Source organism: Caenorhabditis elegans, chromosome IV (assembly GCF_000002985.6).
Source record: "Caenorhabditis elegans chromosome IV".
Taxonomy (NCBI): domain Eukaryota; kingdom Metazoa; phylum Nematoda; class Chromadorea; order Rhabditida; family Rhabditidae; genus Caenorhabditis; species Caenorhabditis elegans.
In genome coordinates this window covers 17,439,463-17,461,294 of record NC_003282.8, presented here as the reverse complement: position 1 = coordinate 17,461,294, position 21,832 = coordinate 17,439,463, and the positions used below count along the sequence as shown (strand labels likewise).

General features: G+C 34.3%; 5 protein-coding genes and 5 non-coding genes across 15 annotated transcripts; 4 read left to right on the top strand and 6 right to left on the bottom strand.

The window, feature by feature from the left end:
* Positions 1–22: 22 nt before the first annotated feature.
* Positions 23–3,464, top strand: rif-1.1 (CID domain-containing protein). Its single transcript, NM_070711.8, has 6 exons — positions 23–204; positions 253–560; positions 607–1,561; positions 1,624–1,959; positions 2,010–2,889; positions 2,943–3,464. Exons 1-6 carry the CDS (start codon positions 25–27, stop codon positions 3,317–3,319), a joined length of 3,036 nt encoding a protein of 1,011 aa, NP_503112.1. The 5' UTR covers positions 23–24; the 3' UTR covers positions 3,320–3,464.
* A 2,949-nt stretch (positions 3,465–6,413) lies between these two features.
* On the bottom strand, positions 6,414–6,434 carry 21ur-14842. The gene has a single exon (NR_068553.1).
* Positions 6,435–9,580: 3,146 nt separating this feature from the next.
* Positions 9,581–9,765, bottom strand: F11E6.20. The gene has a single exon (NR_068552.1). It is a non-coding gene; the product is annotated as an Unclassified non-coding RNA F11E6.20 (non-coding RNA).
* Positions 9,766–10,751: 986 nt separating this feature from the next.
* F11E6.8 lies at positions 10,752–17,175 on the top strand (the record flags this gene model as incomplete). Of its 3 annotated transcripts, NM_001269031.4 has the most annotated exons (11): positions 10,752–10,880; positions 11,297–11,398; positions 11,588–11,732; positions 14,685–14,804; positions 15,425–15,505; positions 15,651–15,838; positions 15,886–16,087; positions 16,140–16,219; positions 16,262–16,398; positions 16,459–16,549; positions 16,642–17,173. In NM_001269031.4, the coding sequence occupies 11 exons, from the start codon at positions 10,815–10,817 to the stop codon at positions 16,756–16,758; spliced, it is 1,329 nt and encodes a 442-aa protein (NP_001255960.1). The 3 variants fall into 3 exon arrangements, with proteins under 3 accessions (NP_001255960.1, NP_001255961.2, NP_001255962.1); NM_001269032.3 differs by lacking the exons at positions 10,752–10,880; positions 11,297–11,398; positions 11,588–11,732 and adding an exon at positions 13,858–14,007 and having other exon boundaries at positions 16,642–17,175; NM_001269033.3 differs by lacking the exons at positions 10,752–10,880; positions 11,297–11,398; positions 11,588–11,732; ... (3 more) ...; positions 15,886–16,087; positions 16,140–16,219 and having other exon boundaries at positions 16,280–16,398; positions 16,642–16,758.
* Positions 11,347–11,367, bottom strand: 21ur-15097. Its single transcript, NR_068551.1, has one exon.
* Positions 11,471–11,491, top strand: 21ur-12018. The gene has a single exon (NR_068550.1).
* On the bottom strand, positions 15,475–15,495 carry 21ur-13973. Its single transcript, NR_068549.1, has one exon.
* Positions 17,176–17,556: 381 nt separating the features above from the next.
* On the bottom strand, positions 17,557–18,468 carry F11E6.11 (the record flags this gene model as incomplete). Of its 2 annotated transcripts, NM_001027957.6 has the most annotated exons (3): positions 17,557–17,784; positions 17,830–18,121; positions 18,234–18,468. In NM_001027957.6, the coding sequence occupies 3 exons, from the start codon at positions 18,346–18,348 to the stop codon at positions 17,586–17,588; spliced, it is 606 nt and encodes a 201-aa protein (NP_001023128.1). The 2 variants fall into 2 exon arrangements, with proteins under 2 accessions (NP_001023128.1, NP_001294071.1); NM_001307142.3 differs by lacking the exon at positions 18,234–18,468 and having other exon boundaries at positions 17,586–17,784; positions 17,830–18,011.
* Positions 18,469–19,150: 682 nt separating this feature from the next.
* On the bottom strand, positions 19,151–20,688 carry F08A7.1 (Small integral membrane protein; the record flags this gene model as incomplete). Of its 3 annotated transcripts, NM_001269029.3 has the most annotated exons (3): positions 19,151–19,365; positions 19,973–20,279; positions 20,475–20,644. In NM_001269029.3, the coding sequence occupies 3 exons, from the start codon at positions 20,566–20,568 to the stop codon at positions 19,170–19,172; spliced, it is 597 nt and encodes a 198-aa protein (NP_001255958.1). The 3 variants fall into 3 exon arrangements, with proteins under 3 accessions (NP_001255958.1, NP_001294076.1, NP_001255959.1); NM_001307147.2 differs by having other exon boundaries at positions 19,166–20,279; positions 20,475–20,688; NM_001269030.1 differs by lacking the exons at positions 19,973–20,279; positions 20,475–20,644 and having other exon boundaries at positions 19,170–19,247.
* A 505-nt stretch (positions 20,689–21,193) lies between these two features.
* Positions 21,194–21,685, top strand: C06A12.19 (uncharacterized protein). The gene is made up of 2 exons (NM_001313007.2): positions 21,194–21,410; positions 21,462–21,685. Exons 1-2 carry the CDS (start codon positions 21,344–21,346, stop codon positions 21,650–21,652), a joined length of 258 nt encoding a protein of 85 aa, NP_001299936.1. The 5' UTR covers positions 21,194–21,343; the 3' UTR covers positions 21,653–21,685.
* The last annotated feature ends 147 nt before the right edge of the window (positions 21,686–21,832 follow it).

Genomic DNA, 21,832 nt, shown 5'->3' with positions numbered 1-21,832 from the left:
ATCTCATCTTCGGATTTTGCAGAAATGTCAGTGTCAAACACACAATTCAACCCCTTCGGAAATCATGAAACCAATCTGAAAGAGCTGAAGTTACAGTTGGAGCAAGTTACTTCGAAATCTGTTAAGCAGATAGAAGACGTCAAAGGCCTAACTGTAACCCTGGAACGGCTAACAGAGATTGCGAAGAACATACCAGAAACGGCGGTAATTATTTTCATTCTATTAGTTCGCTTATTCATTAATTAATTTCAGATTCAATCTCTTATTTCTGAGATTGTTGCATCTTTCCCAAAATGTGTTTCCGTACTCGGTGAAAAAAAGCCAGAAGACTTGAGAACAGCATCATTCATCAGCCTACTCCGAAGATTGAATCAATTTATTCAAACTATCGCAGATCGCGTAACGAAACCGTTCGATTCAGATGTATTAAAGGAATGGGCACCGATTTTCGTATCGCTTTTAACTGGAAAACACAGTGCTTTGAAAGAAAATGGAGCTTTGTTGTGGAAAAAAACATTTGGAACTGTGAAGAACAATCTCATCTGTCCTGAAGACTTGAGGTGAATTAGTTTATAATAAATCGAAAGATTAAACTATCTATTTCAGGGGAATCCTCGACAGTATGCCTAAAAGGTATGCGATTTCTGTGCCGCAATCCACGTCGTCCAAGACAGATGGTTATTTTTCTGATGATGAAGCTATGGATGGACTACCAACCTCTTCTGCTGCTGGTGCCGGAAACAATTTTAAGTTTCCTAAAATCAAGACGGAAGTTATTGAAAGCCAGAGCTCGTTTCAATTTTCTCAACAGCCCGTTGCGGATGAAGTAGCTGAAAAGCTTCTTAAAGAGCAGAAGCTGAAAGCTGAAGAGACTCAATCTCCAAAAACGTCTTCCACTGAGACATCTCGACGACGTACGTCTAGAATGGCTCTGATAGATGAAGACAGTTGTGATTTCGTGGCAATTTTGACATCCCCTGCCACTCGGAAGAATCGTCTGACGGACCGACAGAAAGAAAAATTGGAGGAAGTTTCTGGACCGCGGACCACGATCAATTACATGGACGAAGAGTCACAGAATGGTTTTGTGAAAACAGAACAATTCAAAAAGGCGCTGACCGCCATGAATTTCGAAGTTGAAGATGAGAGCGTTAGTGCTCCAACTTCGAAGAACTCGGAAAATCCTGAAATTTTGCCAATTGATGAGATTCCCACAGTGCATGTGGAGTCTGCGAAAAGTGATAAAACTCCGGAACCCGTGAAAAAGACTAATAAGAGAAGACGCCTTTTCCACGATCAACCAGTCTCTGCATTTGCTACCGAATCATCGAGAAAACCTGAAATTGCCAACAACGATCTTGGAGAAATTCTGGAAAAGTTGCCAGAACACGCATCGACAAAATCACCGGAACAAAAGCGTGGAAGAAAGGATTCAGCGATAAGTTGTGAAACATCTGATGACATTTCTGATTCTATGAAATCAAATGATAGCCGAACAATCATTACTCAACAGGAACATGCTGTAGAACAAAAATCTCGAAAAAAGCCAGGCCGGCCAAAGGTACGTGAAAATCATACATTATTATTTTTTAACTTTAGTTCTAAAAGAAGTATATTTTTCAGAATTCGAGAAATCGTTCAGAAACAACTAGAAAAAGTGGGAGACTGTCCGCAATTCAGAACAACGCGTGTGTAACGTCAGAATCGTCAATGTCCAACGAAACTGGCGATGTTGAGAAGACTGACGACAAGAAAGAAAGCGTGCAAAATATTCCAGAACAAGAAGCTGCAGAAAAGAAGGAAGTTGATACCACTATAAGCGATAAACGGTTATCTGATACTGAAGAGGCGATTGAAGAAAATATTGTAAAGTCACCACCGAAAACGCCACGAACTCCATCTATTCTCCGCGTTGGTAAAAGAATGAGCACGTCTAGCTCTCCAATGACCGAAAGAAAGGTATTATATTTTTAATATTAATAATTGTCAATTTGAATATATTTTTTCAGAGAAACCGAGTTCATTTCGGAGAAGAGTCTCTTCCTGTGGATGTGGTTTCGTCTCCTCTCACACCACGACGACGTCCACTAGCCGAAGCAGCAAAAAATCCGTTCGTGGAAGCGACTGTGGCTGCCAGTAACAGCAATCTGTCAGATATTCAAAGCTCTACAAACGATTCTTCGTTCTATCCAACACTTGCGGACTGTCGCGACAAGATTGACCGCATCCTGCCAAATTTGGTTACGCTCTGTATGAAAACTGTCCTGGACTCTGCAAAACGGTCCTTATCGGCAGTGGGAGTTAAGACCGTTGGAGACTTTGCGTCGCTCTCAAAATCTGACATTGAGAAGTTCACGTGGATCAAAGGAAGAGTTGTTGGTGCTAGGAACGTATTGATGCAGTACGAGAAAACACGTAATGCAGAACGACGAGAAGAAATTGTTGATGGCTCAGAAGAAAAACCAATGGATGTCGCTGATGCTATCCCACCTGAAATAGAAGCTGTTTCGCCTTCATCAAAAGATTCGCAATCGGTTCCTATGGAGACTAAAGACAATTCGCCTCCAGCAAATGAAGTTATTGCTCAAGAGTTACCAAAAGCCTCTCCAATATCCAACACTCCTTCGGTGGAGTCAACACAACCAGCACTAAACGTCCAAAAGACTCCTGAAGCATCGCAATCTCCAGCAAGTCCGATTTCTTCAAATACTGGATCATCTACTTTCACTGTCGATCCCACTCCTGTTCAAAAAGACCTGTCCGTTGTTCTCTCTCGCAAAAATTTGGCGCCAATATTTTGTGGTGGGCTGAAAAATTTCAAAAAGGAACAACTGTGTCCACAAAAACAATGTGAAAAGGCGAAGGATGCGGAGAAGTCTTTCGTAGAAGGTAAGTTGTCATATATTTTCCAAAGAGACAGATCATCAATATTTTATTTTCAGATGGACGCGTTTTGCATAGAATCTGTGTCAGTCTATCAAACGCTCACACACAAAATCATTGGCCAAGTGAAAATTCGTCCAAACTTCTGTCCAACATCAACAAGGCTTCAATACTTTTCAAGAATCTGGTACAAACACGCGGCGCCGGCGATTGGGATGACACGGATTTAGAAAATGATGATTTGTCAACTGCCGAAAGTGATGTGGCAACTGACGTTGATGTTCTTGTAGCAGTTTACAAACGATTTTCACGCCATCACACGTCACCCATGGCTAATAATCTTCCATGGAGAAGTGTCATGGAATGTGTTAACGAAGCAGCGTGTCTGTTGGAAAGTATATTTCTTACGAGAGCCCCAAATAAAGGAAGTATGTAACAATTTTATATCGAAACATTAATATCATTTTAATCATTCCCATTACATTATTAATCATTTTCACTTTGTGACATTTTTACGGAAAAACTCTGTGCGTAATACCATATCTTTTGATTTGACATAATAAATTCTCAATATATTTAAAAAGTTTATATTTAAAACGCGCGTTCCCGATTGTTTCACACATTCCTTGTGTAATTCAAAAAGTCTAAAGAATAATCTCGATGATGCCATTGACTTTTTCCTCAACAGTATGCCAATCAACAATCTCTTTGTTTGAATATGTGAATAGTCTCTTCAGATGGTTAAGCATTGCGGTGATGCTTCGTTGAAGAGGTTCCGGTGACATTCAAAGAAAAAGAATCAATCGAGATCTGGGGCCTTTGAGAAGACATGCCTGAATCTCGAAATTCGATGTTAGAAAATTTAAATTCACTGTTTACTTATTGTTGTTGTATGTAAAAACACAGTGATGACGTCAAACCGCTCCTACCATAGGTTAACGTAATGCGAGGACTAACCAGAATGTAACACGTAAGCTACCATTCATTTTTGGAGAGTGACCGAGTTTTCTCTCTTTCACGGTCACATAACAAAAGCCGACAAATTACGAGAAATGTCAAAAAAGCAAGATCAGAAGAACAATACAGTTCTGGTTGTGTTTTTGATATCAAATAGATTCAAATTCACGAGGGAGACTGTTCCTATTGTGTAGGAGTGCGCATATTGTGCTCTCTCACTCACCTTTGACCGAAAAAAGTATTTATTTATATACCTTTCTGTTCCTCTCAATCTTTTATCCACTCTCACTTCAATACACAGACGCATCACCTTCCTTCTTTCTTCCTCTCTCGCTCCAAAATTGGAACTTTCTACGGGTCAAGAGCATCACCATCTAAAGCTTCTTTGCGGGGTTCAGTCTTTTTTCGACTTTCTGTAGAAAAATGTGCGTTCTTGCCGCTCAGCTGATCCAGTCTTTGGCGTTTGTATCAAATAAGATGGGAGGCATTTTGTTCTCTTCAGTTTGTTTTATTTTGTTGTTTGGTCATTTTAATTTACCTTGTATGAATATTCTTGAAAATCTGGACTAGTGATGACAAGAAAAATTAGCTTGGTTCACTTTTTTCAGTAATTCCATTAAAAGAATGAGCACATTTTTTAAGTGTCGAATGTTATGAATATTTGCAAACTTTGAGAATACGTATTGCACAACATATTTGACGCGCAAAATATCTCGTAGCGAAAACTACAGTAATTCGTTAAAGGACTACTGTAGTGTCGATTTACGGGCTAGTTTTGTTTAAAATATTAATTAAAATACATTTTTTACTGGTCATTGATTTATCGACAGAAAATTAAAATTTAGAAAACAAAAGAAAATTGTAGTCATTAAAAGAGTAACTGTAGTTTTCGCTACGAGATATTTTGCGGGTCAAATGTGTTGTGCAATACGCATTCTCAGAATTTTTTGTTCTCATAATACTAGTGTATTACTTTTTTTCGAAATTTGGTACGGCAACTGCATCCGAATATTTAAATTTTTTGGAGATGCGAATACATTTTCAGGTACTTGTGCATTACTTTCCCTTTTCAAAAAAAAAAAGTTTTTAAAGCTAATGTTAGCTTATCTTAACATCTATCCATCAGTTATTCATTCACTCTTATCCATTTTTTTGTGTGTCTTATGTCATTTTCAATGTAGCCAGTATTTTTTCTCTTCTCTTCTTTATTTTTATATAAATTAAATTCAATTTTTGTACCATTTTTGTTTATGTAACCACTTATGATGGATTGTATTAATTAATATGTGTCATTTTTTCTACCTCACGATATCTTGAAAAAATTAACAATCGTGAAAAAATTCAACTTCTAAACACGCGATTTTGGCCAATCGGCTGCTTGTTTAAAATTTTTTTCAAAATAGGAAGACATGCCTACTTCAGTTTCAATCAGGGACTTCGATCTCCGTAGACGTCTTCTGATTGGTGCAAATATGGGAGGTTCGAATTGTTGATTGGCCGGTCTTGCAGTTCTCATTTGTGAGAAATTCAAAAAGACAGCTTTGTTAGACTAAATTGAACTGTCATGATTTCAAAAATTTGGAGTTCTCCTTCTTTCTCTATTCTCGCAACAGGAAAAATTCATAAATTTCAAGTCTTTGAGTAAACACTAGATACAAACGTATAAATCGTGTATGAAAATAGAGAAAAGGCCGAGAAAAGGCGCGAACCTGAACCCAATTGCTTTTTGGATCGTCAGAAGCCTGCGCGCCAATGGCTTAAAAAATCCCATCGGTTCATTTGAACGGTCGAATAGCTCAGAAGAGAAGCCACATAGGTTAAAGGTAACATGCAGGTTTTCAATGTTTGTTTGCTCCTCTGTCAACTACCCACCAAGACCGGTAACTTTTCTTTCATTCATCCCGGTTAACGTCCGCGCGGGAGATTATCGGCAAGGTAAGCGGGAGTAGAAATGCAAACGGATTACTGCAGTTTTTTTCCAAAAAGTTCTATGCTGCTCATTTTCAAGACTTTGTGATTTTTGAGCAGTCCATAAAGTTTCTACAATAATTAATGGTTTTTTTTTAAATTTGTCACATATTTTTCCATTAAAGACGCCCCCGATTACTCACTCTGGGAAATATAAGTTGTGGTCTTATTTTCAAAAGATAAAGTGAATCAGATTCCATCGGTAGTATTTTTCTTCCAACTGAAATCAATACTTCTGAAGACTCACGGAATTTGAACAAATGAAGTTTTATTCTTTCTTTTTCATCTTCCTCATTCACACGAATATCTATTTGTTTAGCACCATGACCTGAAACAAATGTTCAACGTCTTTCTTCATAAGATTAAATACTGTGTTTCTGTAATTTTCTAACGATTCCTTAGCCTGTAAGAAAAATGTGAAATTTTTTGTTGAGGTAACTTTTGTATTTTGAATATATAAACACAATCCTTCAAATAAGTTATCGTGAATACAATAGAAGAACATGAAAACTAAACAAATTCTAATTTTAATTATGACGTATGACGTGTTCATAATCCGTTCTTGAAGAAAAATGAATACAAGGTCATTTTCAAGTATCTTTAAATATTTTTTGCACTCACAATCAGTCTCATAGGGTTTTTTGATGAAACTTTGGTGAAAAATTGAAGCAATGTTTTTTTTTTGCAAAAGTTACTTTAACTTAGAACACATGCAACCATGATTCGACTAGTCCTCTAGAATGCAAGCATTACCGGTTCGATGCGTTACAAGTTAGAGATGACGGGCGAAAAAAAAGAAAGAAAAGTCGACTTTTTTGGCGTGTTGTTTATGTATATGTACTAGACGCGCATATTATCCACTTGTTTCATCTATTTTACTTTTTCCTGTGTATAAAGTATTGGTGTTACTACTATTATATTAACTGTATATTTTTATAAGCTCACTTAGTATGATTTGTATTTGTTTTTGGCATATAAATAAAAAAATACATACAGTTAAAAGTTGAGTGAAAACCTGTAAAATATTGTATATTTTTGTTTTTGTCATATTTTCATTATGTTTCTTCTGACTGGGCCGAGATACAAGCTGTTACAAGTACAATGACAGTTTAATCAAAACGTAACTTTGATTCCATATTTAGGCTCAGAAAAGCGCTATTTTTAAGCCTTCCAAGAAAAGAAAGGCCGCGGTAATTTTTTTAATACTCGCATTGTATTTTTGGGGTACGATTACTGAATTGGTACCAAAATACAAGCAACCTATGTAAGTTTTCATTTTTGCAAAAAGCTTCCGTTTGAAATAGAATAAAAGGAGTTTGTCTTGTTTGGTTTTTTTGTAGCTATCCGTCATTTTTCGTGAGGTTCCCCGTCGACTTCCATTTTCCAACATTTCCAACATTTTAGTACAAATGGTATTTTTACATAAACTAAAAAATAGGCGACACTGATTTTTGATCTACTTAATCTCTAATCAAAATCTTAAATGCTTGTTCAAAGCTAAAGCAATAAAGCGATTATACTGGAAAGTGGTAATGGGAGAAATTGTCAAAACTGCTGCGTCTCTCAACTAAATGGTTGTCTCTTAAAGATTACGGTAATTTGCGGGAAGAAGCTATTACGCAGTGTGGGGCTAGACATTCTTCATCTATATGTATGTGTCTGAAAGCTTTCTTTTTTTCAAAAATGGTCTACTCTCTCTAACTTACGTAAACGTCTTAATTTTTAAAACCCAAAACAATATTTCTATACTCCCGCGTGTACCATCATTTATCTGATGATTTCCAACGTATAGATTATGAGATAGTGTGTTTCGGGTGTCAATATATTAACATATTTATTCGTTATGACTGTTGTAACATTATTTATTGAGAATTCAAACCCGATTTCTAAGGGTTGCAAGCGTGAACTTGTGCATTGCGCTGAGATCACAAAAAATTTATAGCTTTCTCTTTTTGGATTCTGTTTGATTTATTAGAAAACCCGGTTGATTGTTTTTACAATAATTAAAATTTAACTAAAATGTTGCCTGGGGTTTGTTTTAATGTTTTGATAAGAATATAAGAAAAGAACTTATATGTAAATGAAAACTGAAACACGATTAAAAGTTCAAATTCCAGATGTTAGTTATCTATTATTCTTTGAATCTTATTTTCTCAGATTCATTTCTACTCTTCATCTCATTTAATACTATCTTCACTTCCGCAATCAGTTATTCAGAATTAAAAAAGATTACAGGATCAGAAGAGGTCCAGAGATAGAAATGAAACGAGAGAAAGTTGGAAAGCCTCTCTTTCTTGGCTTCTCTTAGGCTTTTAGCTGCCCGCGAAGGGAATGGAAACACAGAGCGGGGGACAAACTAATACTATCCGTCCGATTTGTTTGTGATGGAGACTTGAAGACTCCTTTTTATTCAAAGGTGGATGAATAAACGGCATGCTTATGGGTGGTCAAACAAATAGGTATATCACCTTTTTGTTTTGTAACCAAATTCCGATATTTTCAAAATTGTAGTCCAAAGCATGTTGCGCTACAGCAATTGAACAAACTTCAATTAATCTATTGAACTTTCCTATTACGAAACTTAAAAATGTTCGTGACCTACAGTTTTGGATTGGAGAGGAACATTTCCCTTCGGGGGTTTTTCGTGTTTTTTTTCATTATGCACTTCATTTATTCCCTTATAATGCACCATTTATCAGAATGTGCCACAAAACTCCAAAAGTAGAAAAGTACCCAAATAATATGAGCTCTAAACTAAAAACATAAAATGTTTGGGACAAAATTATAGTTTACTGTTTATGAAATTCTTTTTAAATTCAAACTTTTGAACATTTTTCAAAAATTGGTTTTGGTATTGCAGTATTTCAAAGATTACAAAATGATTAGTCTTTCATTTATGTTAACTACGGTATTTCCTCTTCTAGAGTCTCTAATAGTCTTGCACAAATTTGGTATGCTTTGTCACAAGCCGTGTCAAAATTTTTATAATTTTCTCTTTTCTGGAGTGAAATAAATTTACAAGCGTTCAAAGTGCCGATAAAATTTAACAGTCATATTTTTTACTTTGTGGCGTTTGAAATGTAGTGTTGCCCCTTCCGATAATAGTTTTCCATGCAAGACTAATAGAAGAAGTACATTATCTATGTAAAATATGTCTATGTAAAAAAAAATATGTCTATGTAAAATATGTAATTTGTTTCATTTGATAATATTATTAATGCTACGGAAAATAACGAGTGTCAGGCCATCTCTAATACTATGTTTTACGAGAAAACCCTTCCGTAGGTCTAATCTAGTTGTTGGCATAATACGTACCAAAACGGTCCGATATGAGAGCGATGGGCGGCTGTGAGTAGTATAAGTGTGCAGCAGTGCATGAAGTCGTAGGCGGCTAGTTGCTTTACCTCCTACTCTTCCTATTCCCAAATACAACTAACACATAAACATTGCAAACAGTCGAAGAGACTATTCAACACAAAAGGACTTTTTTCCTCCGAAGAATACTCGATTTTGTTTTGTGTGTGTTCAATTATTCGTTATTTGATCCTCTTCACTGTATTATGTGGTGCGATTCTGCACACCAGAGAGTTGTTCGGAATTTTGTATTTCTTGAGAGTTTTATTTTTGCTACATTTTTATTTTAAATTTGCTCTACTTAGTTTGCTCAACGCTTTTTTGCAAGAAGTTCAATACTGAAGTATGGATATTCTGTATTTCACTGAAAGAATAGAAAACCATCATATCACCGGTTCACTTTTCAGGTGTTTTCCCCTCGCCTTATATCTTTTCTTCTTACAAAAGAAGCGGTTCTTTTTCGGCTTCAGGTGACAGTGGCTAATCAGCTTTTTCAACGGACAGATTTTTGCCCATTGCGCCCGCCGTTCCAAACCATAAACCGACCACTTTCTTTTTCTTTCTTCTCTCCAAAAAAGTACACCAAGCGATGATTAGGTGTCTAGATATCTACGTCTCTTTTTCTTTCCTTCTTTTTCATTTCTTGGATCTTGATTGCTTTTCCTAGCTGTGCGTTTCACAGCCAAAAGTTATTAGATGACGTGACATTAATTACAGTCAAGAATTTTTTACAAAAGTTTACTATTCGAAAAAAAAAATTCAATTTGTTTTTGATCTAGGTAGTTTACGTTCATTTAAATATAAGTTTTTACTTTTTTTCTGTTCCCGTAATATTGAAATGTTGTATTCAACGCATATAAATTTGGAGCTGAAAATGAAATATCTTCAGATCTGGTAAACGTTAAAAATTAAAGATTACTCTCAAATAATGATTAATTTTGCAATTCGATTATTGTCTATTCTTCCTGTTCAAAAAATAATTATTGTATACCAATTTTATTCAGAGTCTCATAACCTTGAAAAGCTGATGCAGTTGTTGCTGTCAACTCCTTCCATACCATTATAATAGAGTAACCACATACACACTAATTTAAAATACCTCGGAATGCTAAGCTATCCTCTGTCCCGTTCAGTGCTTTTTTCTTTCAATCCTATGCCCTTCACAGATCGTTCGGTTCACACTCGCTAACGGACTTCCACTTGCCCTCGCTCTGTTCCCATCTTTTATGTAATTTGTGCGTGTGTTTGGTATAGATTAGAGAGGATTGAAGAGGAAGGTCAGATCTAAAGTGGATCGTTTTTTTTTTCAAATTTTGAAGAAAAAACAAGGAGGGATTTGTGAATGAATTTACTTCGCTGTTCCTTTTTTATTAAAAAGTTATCATGGACATACAGAACACCAGTTCTTTTTAAAAAAGTAATATTCTAATCATTGTTTTCCTGAAATTGTAAAATACTCGATAACTATTTTTTTAAACACCCTTTACGTGTTATTATTATTTGCTAAAATTAAAAATAATCAATCCTTCTTTTGCCCAAGTTTCAACTCGTATGTATTCGAAATTCAAACTCATCCTTCACAATTTCAGTCATATCTCGACATACTTGTCTAATATAATCCTCACTAAAGATATGCGAATAAAATACAAGTGATGGGGCTGACAACATTACCACCATCACAATTACGACCCGAACTCGAATGGCTTTTTCCGAAAGAGGTAAATTTTAATAAGCCCTATTCGAAAGAACTCGGGAATAATACATCCAACAGTAAAAGTATGATACATTTTGATCAGAACGTAGCAGTTAATCCAAACAGAATCATCAAACCCATTTTACCGTCAGACCTTCCTATTTTCTTTCTTTTCATCCTAAAGAACAAAGAAGTACTTGAAGGACCTAAATGTATTCACAGCAACGGCAGTTGCTGGTTCCATTTGTGTATTCTGTGAAGTTCAAAAAAAAGATTAAAATTGCAAATAGTTTCCAAATTTTGAAATCAACCTTAAAAACAAGATTCAAGAGAAAACAAGAGATAATATTTGTTCGAAAATAGTTTAAATATTTAATTGGTTTGTTGTCATCATTCAATATTGACCAGGTCCTATTAAACCACTTTAATTCGTTTATTCAGGTAACGACTTCATCATCTGCAATTTTAAAAAACAAATCTGCTGCAGAAATTCCATTGAACTTTCTGGCTGAACACTCTCTCGCTCTGATAGCCGCACTTTTTGTAAGTTGACTGAAACGATAGGAGACTGTTTCTTGAAACATACAAATAAACAAAATCAACTAAAGAAATTACTTGAGAAATTCAACAATGATAGTATACTTTTTTGAATTTTCACTTTTGATAGAATTAAAAAATTACTTTCACAAAACTTAGCAGTAATGTTTTCAAATCTTATTTGTGAATTTACAGTTAGTAGTTCTGACAGTTGCACTGCTTGCTGTTCTCGTCCAATACCACTGTCAGAAAGGAACAAACAGTGGAGGCTTAGGAGCCGGAGCCATTTCACCCAAGTCATTCTCTACTTCTCCGTCACAGTGGACTACATGTAGTACCGGTTCGTGAGATTGTGAAAGTTAGATCTGAAAAGTTTTCGCATTACGTCAATTTTGGGTATCGATCAAAGTTATACGGTTTTTTTTTATAATGGGCAAATTGTTAAAGCATTTCATTTGGTGCTTCAAAAATGAAAGTCGAACACAATCTAAGTAATTGAGTAAACAATGTACTTTCTCAAGTGCTCTTTTTTCCTAACACCAGTCACTCTGCCCCACATCTAATTTTATCAGTTTTCCATTCATCCGCTGACCATGTATAGCATTTTTACTAGGTTCGTCCATTATTGAAGTCTCCGCCTACTTTTTTGAGCTCTTGACTTTGGGGGCGGCTTCATCCAACGTCCTGACGACTTTCCAAGTCAAGAGTCAAATACCACGGTTTTTAAAACACTCGAGTGATTCATTTCTCTGTTTTTAACGTTTGATTTCTTCAAGCCCATTAGAAATATGTTTTCATGATAATGTTTCCAAGTCATTAGTTTCTAAACCTCGATACTTTCATTTTTGTCGAAGCGCGTATAATGTGTTACGTAGTAGCTAGTTTACCGCTCGCTTGCCTCTCCACTCTTTACCACAAAGTATGTAAGGGTGAAAATATTTAAAACTGAAAAATATCCAAATATTCAAACCATGCGTAATGGATTGGTTGAAAGTTATTCAAAGAAAATAAAGAAATTTAAATTAAAAAAAAAACATTATTATGCCTAATGTTTTTTTTCTTAAATTTTAGCTGATTGTGCTAAAAACTTTTAAATTTACCGATAACTCGTCCAAAACTAGTTCAACTCTGTTCAAAAATTTAACAGTGACATATTTCTCACTTTCTGGGAGGGCGTCGGTCGGAACGTCCGCTCCTCCGCGTCTTTCCTTCCAAAATGTGCTCACTTCTTTTGTATAGAATGTGTGCTCCAAATGCACCTATGGATGCTTTGTGTGCGCTTACAGGAGCCCCTCGCGCGCCCAACAGATCTGCATCTCGAAATCTCTTATTTTTCCCAATGTTTCCTATTCTTTTCATGTCTACTGAGACTGTCTGGAGACACTGACTCTTGTGTGTGTATAACTGTGAGCAGCACACTTTTGTGTATATGTGGCGGCGAGGGAAAGCTGCAGTCATGAGATTGACATGATAATTTTGCCAAACATTTTCTTTACTTCTTTTCAAACACCTTTGTGTGTTCGAAAACTATTTTAATTACCTTCAACAAAATTGATTTTCTTGATAAAAAAAAAACAATTTTTTATCGAAAATATTTTATCACTGTTCAAAAACTTTTAAAGAATAAAAATACTTGAAATATCACTTTTCTAAATTTAATTCACAAATTCACCGATCTAAATAACGACAATTCAAGTTACCATTGGTTACCTAAACAGAGGAAATGGGCGAAAAAGAAGAAATCGCAGTTTTTTTCAGGATATATATGTGGCGGCATATATAGCATGCCCTCCTGCAATACAACAATATGTATGTACACTTTTTGTCGTCGTTGTTTTAAAAGCAAACCCAACTTTTCCCTTATTGAAAAATTGATCGTGAAAATAAAGTTAAAAAAAAAGTTCGTTGATCACAAACTTTAATTTTCTTCAATATTACACAGATACAAAATTTTATCAATCTTGCTCTAAAATTTGGTTTGTAATTTTGATACGACAAATTAATTAACTAATAGATGCTGTGGTAAATTTTTAAAGAGTGTTGAATTTTTCCATGTCTCTCTCTCTCTGCGGAATTTCCATCAGTTTATTCGAAATGTGCAGTTATAATACATAAGCACCCCTTTTAGAACATTTTTCAATGGAAATAATTGTTTTTTATTGAAAAACTAAAATGAAACAAGCGAAGACAATCTGAAAAACTTAACATTGTGGAGAAAAACTATGAAACATCAATGAAAATTCCGTGCTGACGAGGTGATGAGAATTACAAAACTCTTTTAATACATATCGCATTTGGAAATTAATAAAAATTTGTAGACATAGTACGGTTAGATGCTAAATTTGAAAAATGTGTTTTTTTTATGACAACTCATTATATTCTTCTTGTGCTCTCCCTCATGATTTTCATTTCTCAAATGTTTGTCTGAAATTTTTCATCCCTAACTGTTTTTGCATACCAGATTCTTAAAATAATGGGAGAAGTGTTCATGAATCCCGTGTTTCTGGACACTTCCGATTCTGACTCTGAACAGAGCTCTTCAAGTCGGTATCGATCACCATCTCACCCTTCGAGTCTACCCAGATCTTCATCACGACAACAATCTTCCACTAGCGGTTGGTGTTAACATATTGGGTTTTTGAAAATGTTATGCCAAAAAAAAAAATGACCCAGAGGTCCATATTGTTTGGGTTTTGTCTTCTATCTGCAAGAAATATTAGGAAACATCAAACATTTTGAATTGCTCAAAGCTCTTTTTGAGCTTGACACGCTATCATCATTTTTCGAAGGAAACAACTTATTCGGTCACGCTATTATAAATCAAAAACGAAAAATTGAGCATTTTGAGCGTATGTTTTGAGATAACAAAATGGTGAGGGAATTGGAAAGAATGTGACTTGGAAATGATTTTTTATAAATTCTAGTATGCATGAAAATTTTTGAAAAAAATTTGGCATAATAGTTTTTGGCATTCATCTGTTTGGCATAATAGTTTTTGGCATTCATCTGTACTATTTTTACAATTTCGAGGAAAAAAATTCATGCGAAGCTTTTGTCAAGTGAAAGGGCAAATAAACAAAAATGACTGATATGCAATTGTAACTTTGTATTCTATTTATAAATGGAACACTCCTCAAAACGCAAATATGCAAATTTTGCTCTGAAATTTTCTATAAAAGAAAACATGACCTGAAATAAAGCTTAAATTCTGCTGAAAAATGAAAATAAGAAATGTTTCAAGAAGTGAGAAGTTTGCCTCTATTTTTTTTTAATTTCAAGTCTTAATTTACAGTATCCTCTACATACTCAACACAAAGTCTTTTGCAATTAATTGGCTCCGATCTCCGTCAATCCCTTCAAGGACTCTTGTTGCCTTCGGAAGCAGTCGTTTTGGAGACTATTGTTGGAAAAGGTGAGTTGTTCTAGCTATTATTCTAGCTGAAAATATTATATGTATAGCAAAAAACCTTGTCCCGGAAAACAAATTTTCTCTTTTGTTTTTTTGACGCCAATACCAATAATCCCTACACTGAGTGGTAAGAGGGGGCATAACGACACCGGCTATTATTTTTTGCTCTTTTGGTTGGCCCCGCACGCTTGAGCTAAATCACTATTTCCTTTAAACCAGATCTCATATGGGACCATAAATCGGGTCTCACAAGAACATTCACATTAATTCTTATTTTACAAACTGACTAAACATGGGGGAGGGATGGGTGTTTAATGAACCCCGATGGACTTTTTCCACACATTGAACCGAAAGGTATGAACCAAAAGAAAGGTTCAAACGTACACACGCTTTTCAGTGCACTTCTTTTTTTTTTCAAACTTTCCGCTTTCCACTGTGCTTGAACAAGCTTGTTGCGCCATGGCTTGAGCGTACACAAGACAAAAAATGTTATAATATTTGCTCTCAACTTTACCTCTCCCCCAAGCGCCAGGCAAGAACAGAAAAGTTCAAGATTATGAAGGAGAATTTTGAGTATCACATGAAATAATCAATTAAATTTCGGAAAGATGCATTTTTTACAGGGTACTTTGGAAATGTGTACAGAGGACGAATGCGGGATCCAGCAGGACGACTCATACCGGTTGCGGTCAAAACACTGAAAGGTAACCAAAAATCTCTTAAAAAACTTATTTGAAAGAATATAATATAAAGTATCTTTATTTATTTATTTTACTTATTTATCTTTCAAAAAAGTGTTTCTTTTTTGAGAACATTGTTTTTATTACATTTCAAACTAACTATTTTTAGGTGAACGTGCTCGAGATATTGCCCATATTGAAAAATTTTTGCGGGAAGGCGTAGTGATGAAACACCTAGATCATCCTCATGTTTTATCGCTTCTCGGAATATCAATATCACCAGCTGGCAATCCATGGGTTGTACTACCATACATGGAGGGAGGCGATCTAAAGACGTATATTGCAGATCCAAATAGGGTATGCAACTTTGAATATTTTGAACATGTAATGCTTATATTATTTAGGCATTGTGCGTTCTTGAGCTCCTTGACTTTGCTCATCAAGTGGCTCAAGGCATGAGTTATTTGGCAGCTCAACACTTCGTTCATCGTGACTTGGCCGCTCGTAACTGTATGATATCAGCTGATCGAATTGTGAAAGTCGCAGACTTTGGTTTGGCTGTTGATTTATTGGATAAAGAAAGTTATATTGATGAGAGTGAAACAGGTGAGAAACTTTTAAAATTTTATTTCCAACCATTGTCTTGATTTGTTTCCAGGACCAGCCCGTCTTCCATTAAAATGGCTAGCACCAGAGAGTCTTCGTGATAGAAGAGTTTTCAGTTCAGCTACTGATGTGGTTCGTCTCAATTAGCAAAATTAATTTTTCTATTTTTTTCAGTGGTCATTTGGAGTATTAATGTGGGAATTGTTGACACGAGCTGCTTCTCCATATGGTGAAGTATCAAATACAAAAGTGAGACACTACTTGGAAACTGGAATGCGACTCCCACAACCAACGCATTGCCCGGATATTATGTAAGTTTTGTATACCTAAATGGGAAAATATAGAAAAACTAATAGTGAAACGAATTTCAGTTATGATTTGATGCAATGTTGTTGGCGCTCAACTCCAGAAGACAGGCCTGATTTCGTCTTTCTATCACATCGATTGAGAGCATTACTGCAGGTTTGTAAAAATTTATGTTTGTATTTAATAGGTTTATTCTTCAGTTTAAGACTTTCAAATAACACTACAGTTTTATTAAAAATATTTTGCAGGAAAATACTCCAGATCCTTTCACTCGCAGAGTTCGTCCGGGGGCTGAACAATTTTTACTCCCAGTTCTTCCAGGCCGTCTTTTCACTAATTATTTTGCTGCTCAGATGCATTCTTAAACTAGTTATTGAAATGAGTTTGCTCAAGTACCTTGTTTTCTAACTATTCTTGTTTGCTTCTTCTCTTTAATTCTTGAAAAAAGTAAATTTTCAATAGTTTTTCATTTCTCATAACCAGCTACTTAATACTGCTTCACTCGTCAAAACTCTTCAATGTTTTTTCCCTACAACGGGTGCCTTGTCGAATATGTTATTTTTATTTCCGTTTTAGGATCAATATTATCTGCTCAATTCACTCAATGTTCATCAATTTCTATTTGAAAATTCATCCACTGCAATTCAGGTCAAATCTCTCTTGAACAATTTCTTTCATTTTTCCAAAACAAAACTCTTGAACTTTTGAAATTTTGGAGTCTTTCTTTTAATTGTTTCAATGTATTCCGAATTCCCATGTATAAATTTTTATGAGATTAAAAAACAGTTTTAATTTTCACAGCGAGCTATGTATCTAAAGAAAACAATTTTGTTTTGTTGGAAAACGATTCCTGTCAAAATTGTGTGAAATAGGCATCTGTCTCATAATAAAGGAGTTTTTCTCCAGCCAGCTTTCAAATTGTGTTTAAAAATACCAACCCGCCGGATGTCAGCTGCCATAACTTTTTTTTCTGAACAAAGTTATACAAATTTGGCAATATTGAAAATGTAGATAAACTGACCGGCAACATTTTGTTAATTGAAAATATTTTGCTAGCTGTTATAGTTTTTGAGTTACACGTGTTTGAACAACTCAAACAAATCGTCGAATACCCGAGAACGAATAGAATATTGGCCGGCACTGTAACTTGAAGTATTGTTTAATCTAGATTTTCCAAAATTTTAATCCCGGTTCAATGCTTATAATTTTCATCAAAACGATCTAAAATTGTGCAACACGCAATACAAGAATAATAAATAATCACAAAAATTGAGAGCAATAAAATGAGAAATGACAAAACAAATGTAGGCCATATTACTAAATAAGAGCAATCGGGCATTATACTTCCATTAAAAAACACCGAAAAACTCCGAAAAAAACCGATTATTGATCTGAAAATATGTGATGAAAGTCTAAAACTTAATTTTTTGACTTACAGTCCAAACATTGATAATCTTATTGACTTCTGAAAGATTGACAAAAGAGCTGTTTTTTCTTCTTTAATTTTTGTAGTTTGTTCGATATCCTTTTCAATGTCTTGAGAATACTTGATTTTTCTGTGGAGGTTAATAAAAGTGATCACCACGTCTGAAAGAATACCAACACCAGCGAGAATCATCCAAAATAGGAGGTTAGGTTCTGCTTGACAGTCCAAAGATTTTGAAATGCCGGCCACAACAAAATAAAAAGACAATGGTGTCAGCAAAAGGCAAATGAAAAGAGTGAAGTCTGAAAATAAAAAAAATTCCGCTACTGTTGACAATTAAATTTGGAAATTTCCACACACTTCCAAACTTGTTTCCTTTATACAAAAAATAGTTTTATCACTGCCTAAACTCACAATAGTTATGTTTGTTCTGCTTTTCCGTCGTGTAAGCTCCTGACTCCACAGGAGATTTTAATTTGTTTGTATGAGTTGAATTTGAAAGTGTTGCATTCTTTATCCAGAAGTACATTTTATAGATTGCTGCTAAAATTGAGAAGAAGAGTAAAAAAAATATAAACAGAATGGACAGAATTTTAAAGTCAATTTATTTAAAAATGGGAGTAAACGAGAATTTTTATGAGGTAAGGTGAAGGTCATGCAAGTATTTTTGTGTTTTAAATGCTGATTGTCTGACTGACAGTGCACTTCTAAAAGTATGTTCCTATTATCATGCTAGTCACTGAAGGAAGGATATCACATGACTTTACATGCTCTATTAAAAATATGAGACTGAGAAAACTGTTCATCAGTCTCTTTTGAGATACATCAAAAGATGATATTGGTGATATCAAGGAGTGTAACAGGTTGCCGTTCTCTAAAAATAAAACAATTTGGTAAACTGAGAAACACGTTTTCTCATCAATAACTCTGCATGAAACTGCCTCTCTGAAAAATAAAAATACCAAAAATTTAAAAAATTTAAAAATGTTGGCAAACCACTTGATTGAAATAAACTTTGATTCGAAATTACTTCGGATTAGGTTGAATTCATATAAGGCTTTAGAATACGGGTAAAAAAGTTATTGGAACATTGAGTTTCAATTCGTAAAACTTGCAAGTGAGCTATTTTGGAATAAAAATGTATTTCATAATCTCCTTGAATTATTTGGAAATTATAAAATTCATAAATTTCAAAAAATTAAAACAATATGTTTTACCTGAACAGGAAAACAGAACATAATTATGGGATGTTTTATTGTAACTTTTTGTACTTTAGAGACCAAGTTCACATTATCTACAAGTTTGAAACTTTTTTGTGATTTACTAGCAGATCTGTTACATCATTCATTTTTAAGATTCAAGTTTATTACTACGCTTTGTTTTTTCTATGGTATTGCAACAACAACATGTACAAAAACACAAGATCATAGCTAAAAAGCTTGAGAATAATACACAAATACAAAATGCTATTGACGGATAGAAAATGAGATCGTCACACACATCACTAACTGGAATACCAAATAGCCATACGAAACCAATTATTGATCTGAAAAATTTGCAGTTATGTAACGTGGAAAAGTTTTTATTTGAATGAAGCTAGGCATTTTTACGAGTTAAGAATTTATATGTTTTAATTTTTTAGAAAGATGTGTTTTAAATATGATGGAACCTCGTTCAATGTCACAAAACAAAAAATTATAAGAGCGAAAACCACACCATAGAAAGATAGAGAGTGTATCCAAACACAAATTGGACAAAAAACTTTGAACTACCTCAAAATAATCAAAAAAGAAGTAGGCAAAAATCACAGTTTTTTTCCAATTTGTTTTGAGGCCTAAATTCACTCTAATTTTGTTAGTCCACTATTCTGTGCATTTTGATAATTTATTCCACCCTCTTTGTTTGTTTGGATAAATGTTTTGTAGATAAGTACACACTAGTTATCATATTTTTCAAAATTTAACTCAACCCATTCACAATACAATAGTCAGTTGCGGATTATAGAGGGAAACAAAGAAAACCTGTTCTTCACAATAAAATGACGTCGAAACCACGTGCTAAAGTGTATGAGATTATACCTGTTGTTATTCAAGACTGTTTGGAAAACAAGATAGTTGATACGCCTTCAAATTTCAAAACATCTAAAAACCCACAATAGTACCAGCATAAGCCAAAGAAAACCTTGTGAAAGAGGTCTTGAATTTAGTCTTCTTTTTTCTGTTTTCCATGCAAGCCACTGTTCTTGATTCATATATTCAAAACGTTTTCTTCTGAAATTGATTCGAGCTAACTGAGATCTTATTGCTATAATTCTTTCAGAAATCAGCAAAACGCCAACAAAAATCATCCAAATGTGAATGCGCGGTTCCACGGAACAGCTTTTGTAGTTCGTGAATCCAAGAATGAGAAATGTTGTGGCAGAGAAGAGCAAAAGAAATGTTGTAAGGATGAAGATGAATGCTTGAAAAATAATTTATAATATTTCCGCGTTATACAATTAACAAAGGGTTTGATAATTTGAATAGTTTGAAAACTTTTTAAAACATTTTAAAGATCCTGAATATAATGTTGAAGATAAAATTATTATATAAATGTTTTATTCTTACCGCCGATAGAAATCATATTTATTGTGAAATGGCCAAATAAAGTACTCACAAAACATTTTTCGACTTTTTCTGCTTGTTTCAATTGCATTTTCTTTGACTTCTGGTGTGTGTAATGTTTCTAGATCAAGAATATCTGATGGCATATTCGGTTACATAAAAAAAATGCGACGACAGTTTTAAAAGAAATATTCGGAGGAGAGGGCAGTCGGCTAAAAACTCGTATGACTGATAAGAGCACAATCACATTTTCATCGCTGATTATGCAATAAAATTGAAATTTTTTTTTTGATCAAAAATGTATTATAAATAATCTTATACAAATGGAAGTAGTTTTATGTTTTCATCATGTGCAAACAATTATATAAATGAGACCATAAAACATTGTATGTTAAAGTTGATTTGCAGTAATTTGGTTGAACTTTAAATGTCTAAAAAAAAATTGAAGAAATGAACTCGAAAATTGCTCTGGGTAGGACTGTTATGGTTGGGCGACGGGGGACATCCCTCTCGATTTTTGAGAGCTTTTTCCGGCGTCCCTTTTGTAGGAAACTGGAGCTCCAAAATCACTTTTTTTTAATGGAGAAGCCTTTGACAAACTGTTCTACAGGACTTTCGTGGTACAAAGACCACAATTTCAGAGTATAGAAAAATCTTTGTTAACTAAAAATGACGATTTGATTTTTTAAACTTGCATGGTTGTTGTTCCGGTTTATTTAATAATCCTACACACCACCTGTTCACTTTTTTATGAGTAATGATTTTTCTTGCACTTGTTCGTCTCTCATGTTGGTTTGATATTCAACTTCAATATTTCAACTTCAATATTCACAGTTTTTTTTTAAATTTTTTTGTCAATTGTTCTTAAAAATCTACGTAATATTAAACTATTAATTGAATATTATTCAAGATTTTGAAGGAATGATAGACGGAGAAGCATATTTCGAAAAAAATTCGACTGGGAAGTTGGGAAGTTGGGGTTGGAGAGGTACGTAATAAAAAGTTATAAATTTTCAAAACATAATATGTTAACGTTTAGATGTGAATTTACAATTTATTATTTGCACTTTACCGGTGCCTATCTATTTTGTAGTTGTTGCTATTTGGACAATCAATGGAGCATCGAACTCTTACCGTTTTCCTTTTCTGCAAACTTATATGATTTTGACAGGTTTATTGATGACTTTTGAATTGCTTTATTTGTATTGTATTGTATTTATTACGATTTAAATCGTGATCAAGAATAAATAGTGAATAGACATGAATAAGTTAAGGCCCAAACATCATAGAGAGATTGATAATAATCACAAAAATTGATAATAAACATACAGAAAATGAATTATCATCTGAAAAGTTGATTAGTTGGTACATGAATTTGCGGGTGTCAGGGAGATGAATAATGGGTAACAT

What these genes read in the sequence shown, in the direction of transcription:
- rif-1.1 (NM_070711.8), top strand. Translation starts at nt 25, where the DNA reads ATGTCAGTGTCAAACACACAATTCAACCCCTTCGGAAATCATGAAACC. An exon ending in AAAAGCCAGGCCGGCCAAAG is followed by an intron (nt 1,562 to 1,623) that starts GTACGTGAAAAT and finishes TATATTTTTCAG; the next exon opens with AATTCGAGAAATCGTTCAGA. An exon ending in CTCCAATGACCGAAAGAAAG is followed by an intron (nt 1,960 to 2,009) that starts GTATTATATTTT and finishes ATATTTTTTCAG; the next exon opens with AGAAACCGAGTTCATTTCGG.
- C06A12.19 (NM_001313007.2), top strand. Translation starts at nt 21,344, where the DNA reads ATGATAGACGGAGAAGCATATTTCGAAAAAAATTCGACTGGGAAGTTG. An exon ending in GGGAAGTTGGGGTTGGAGAG is followed by an intron (nt 21,411 to 21,461) that starts GTACGTAATAAA and finishes GTTAACGTTTAG; the next exon opens with ATGTGAATTTACAATTTATT.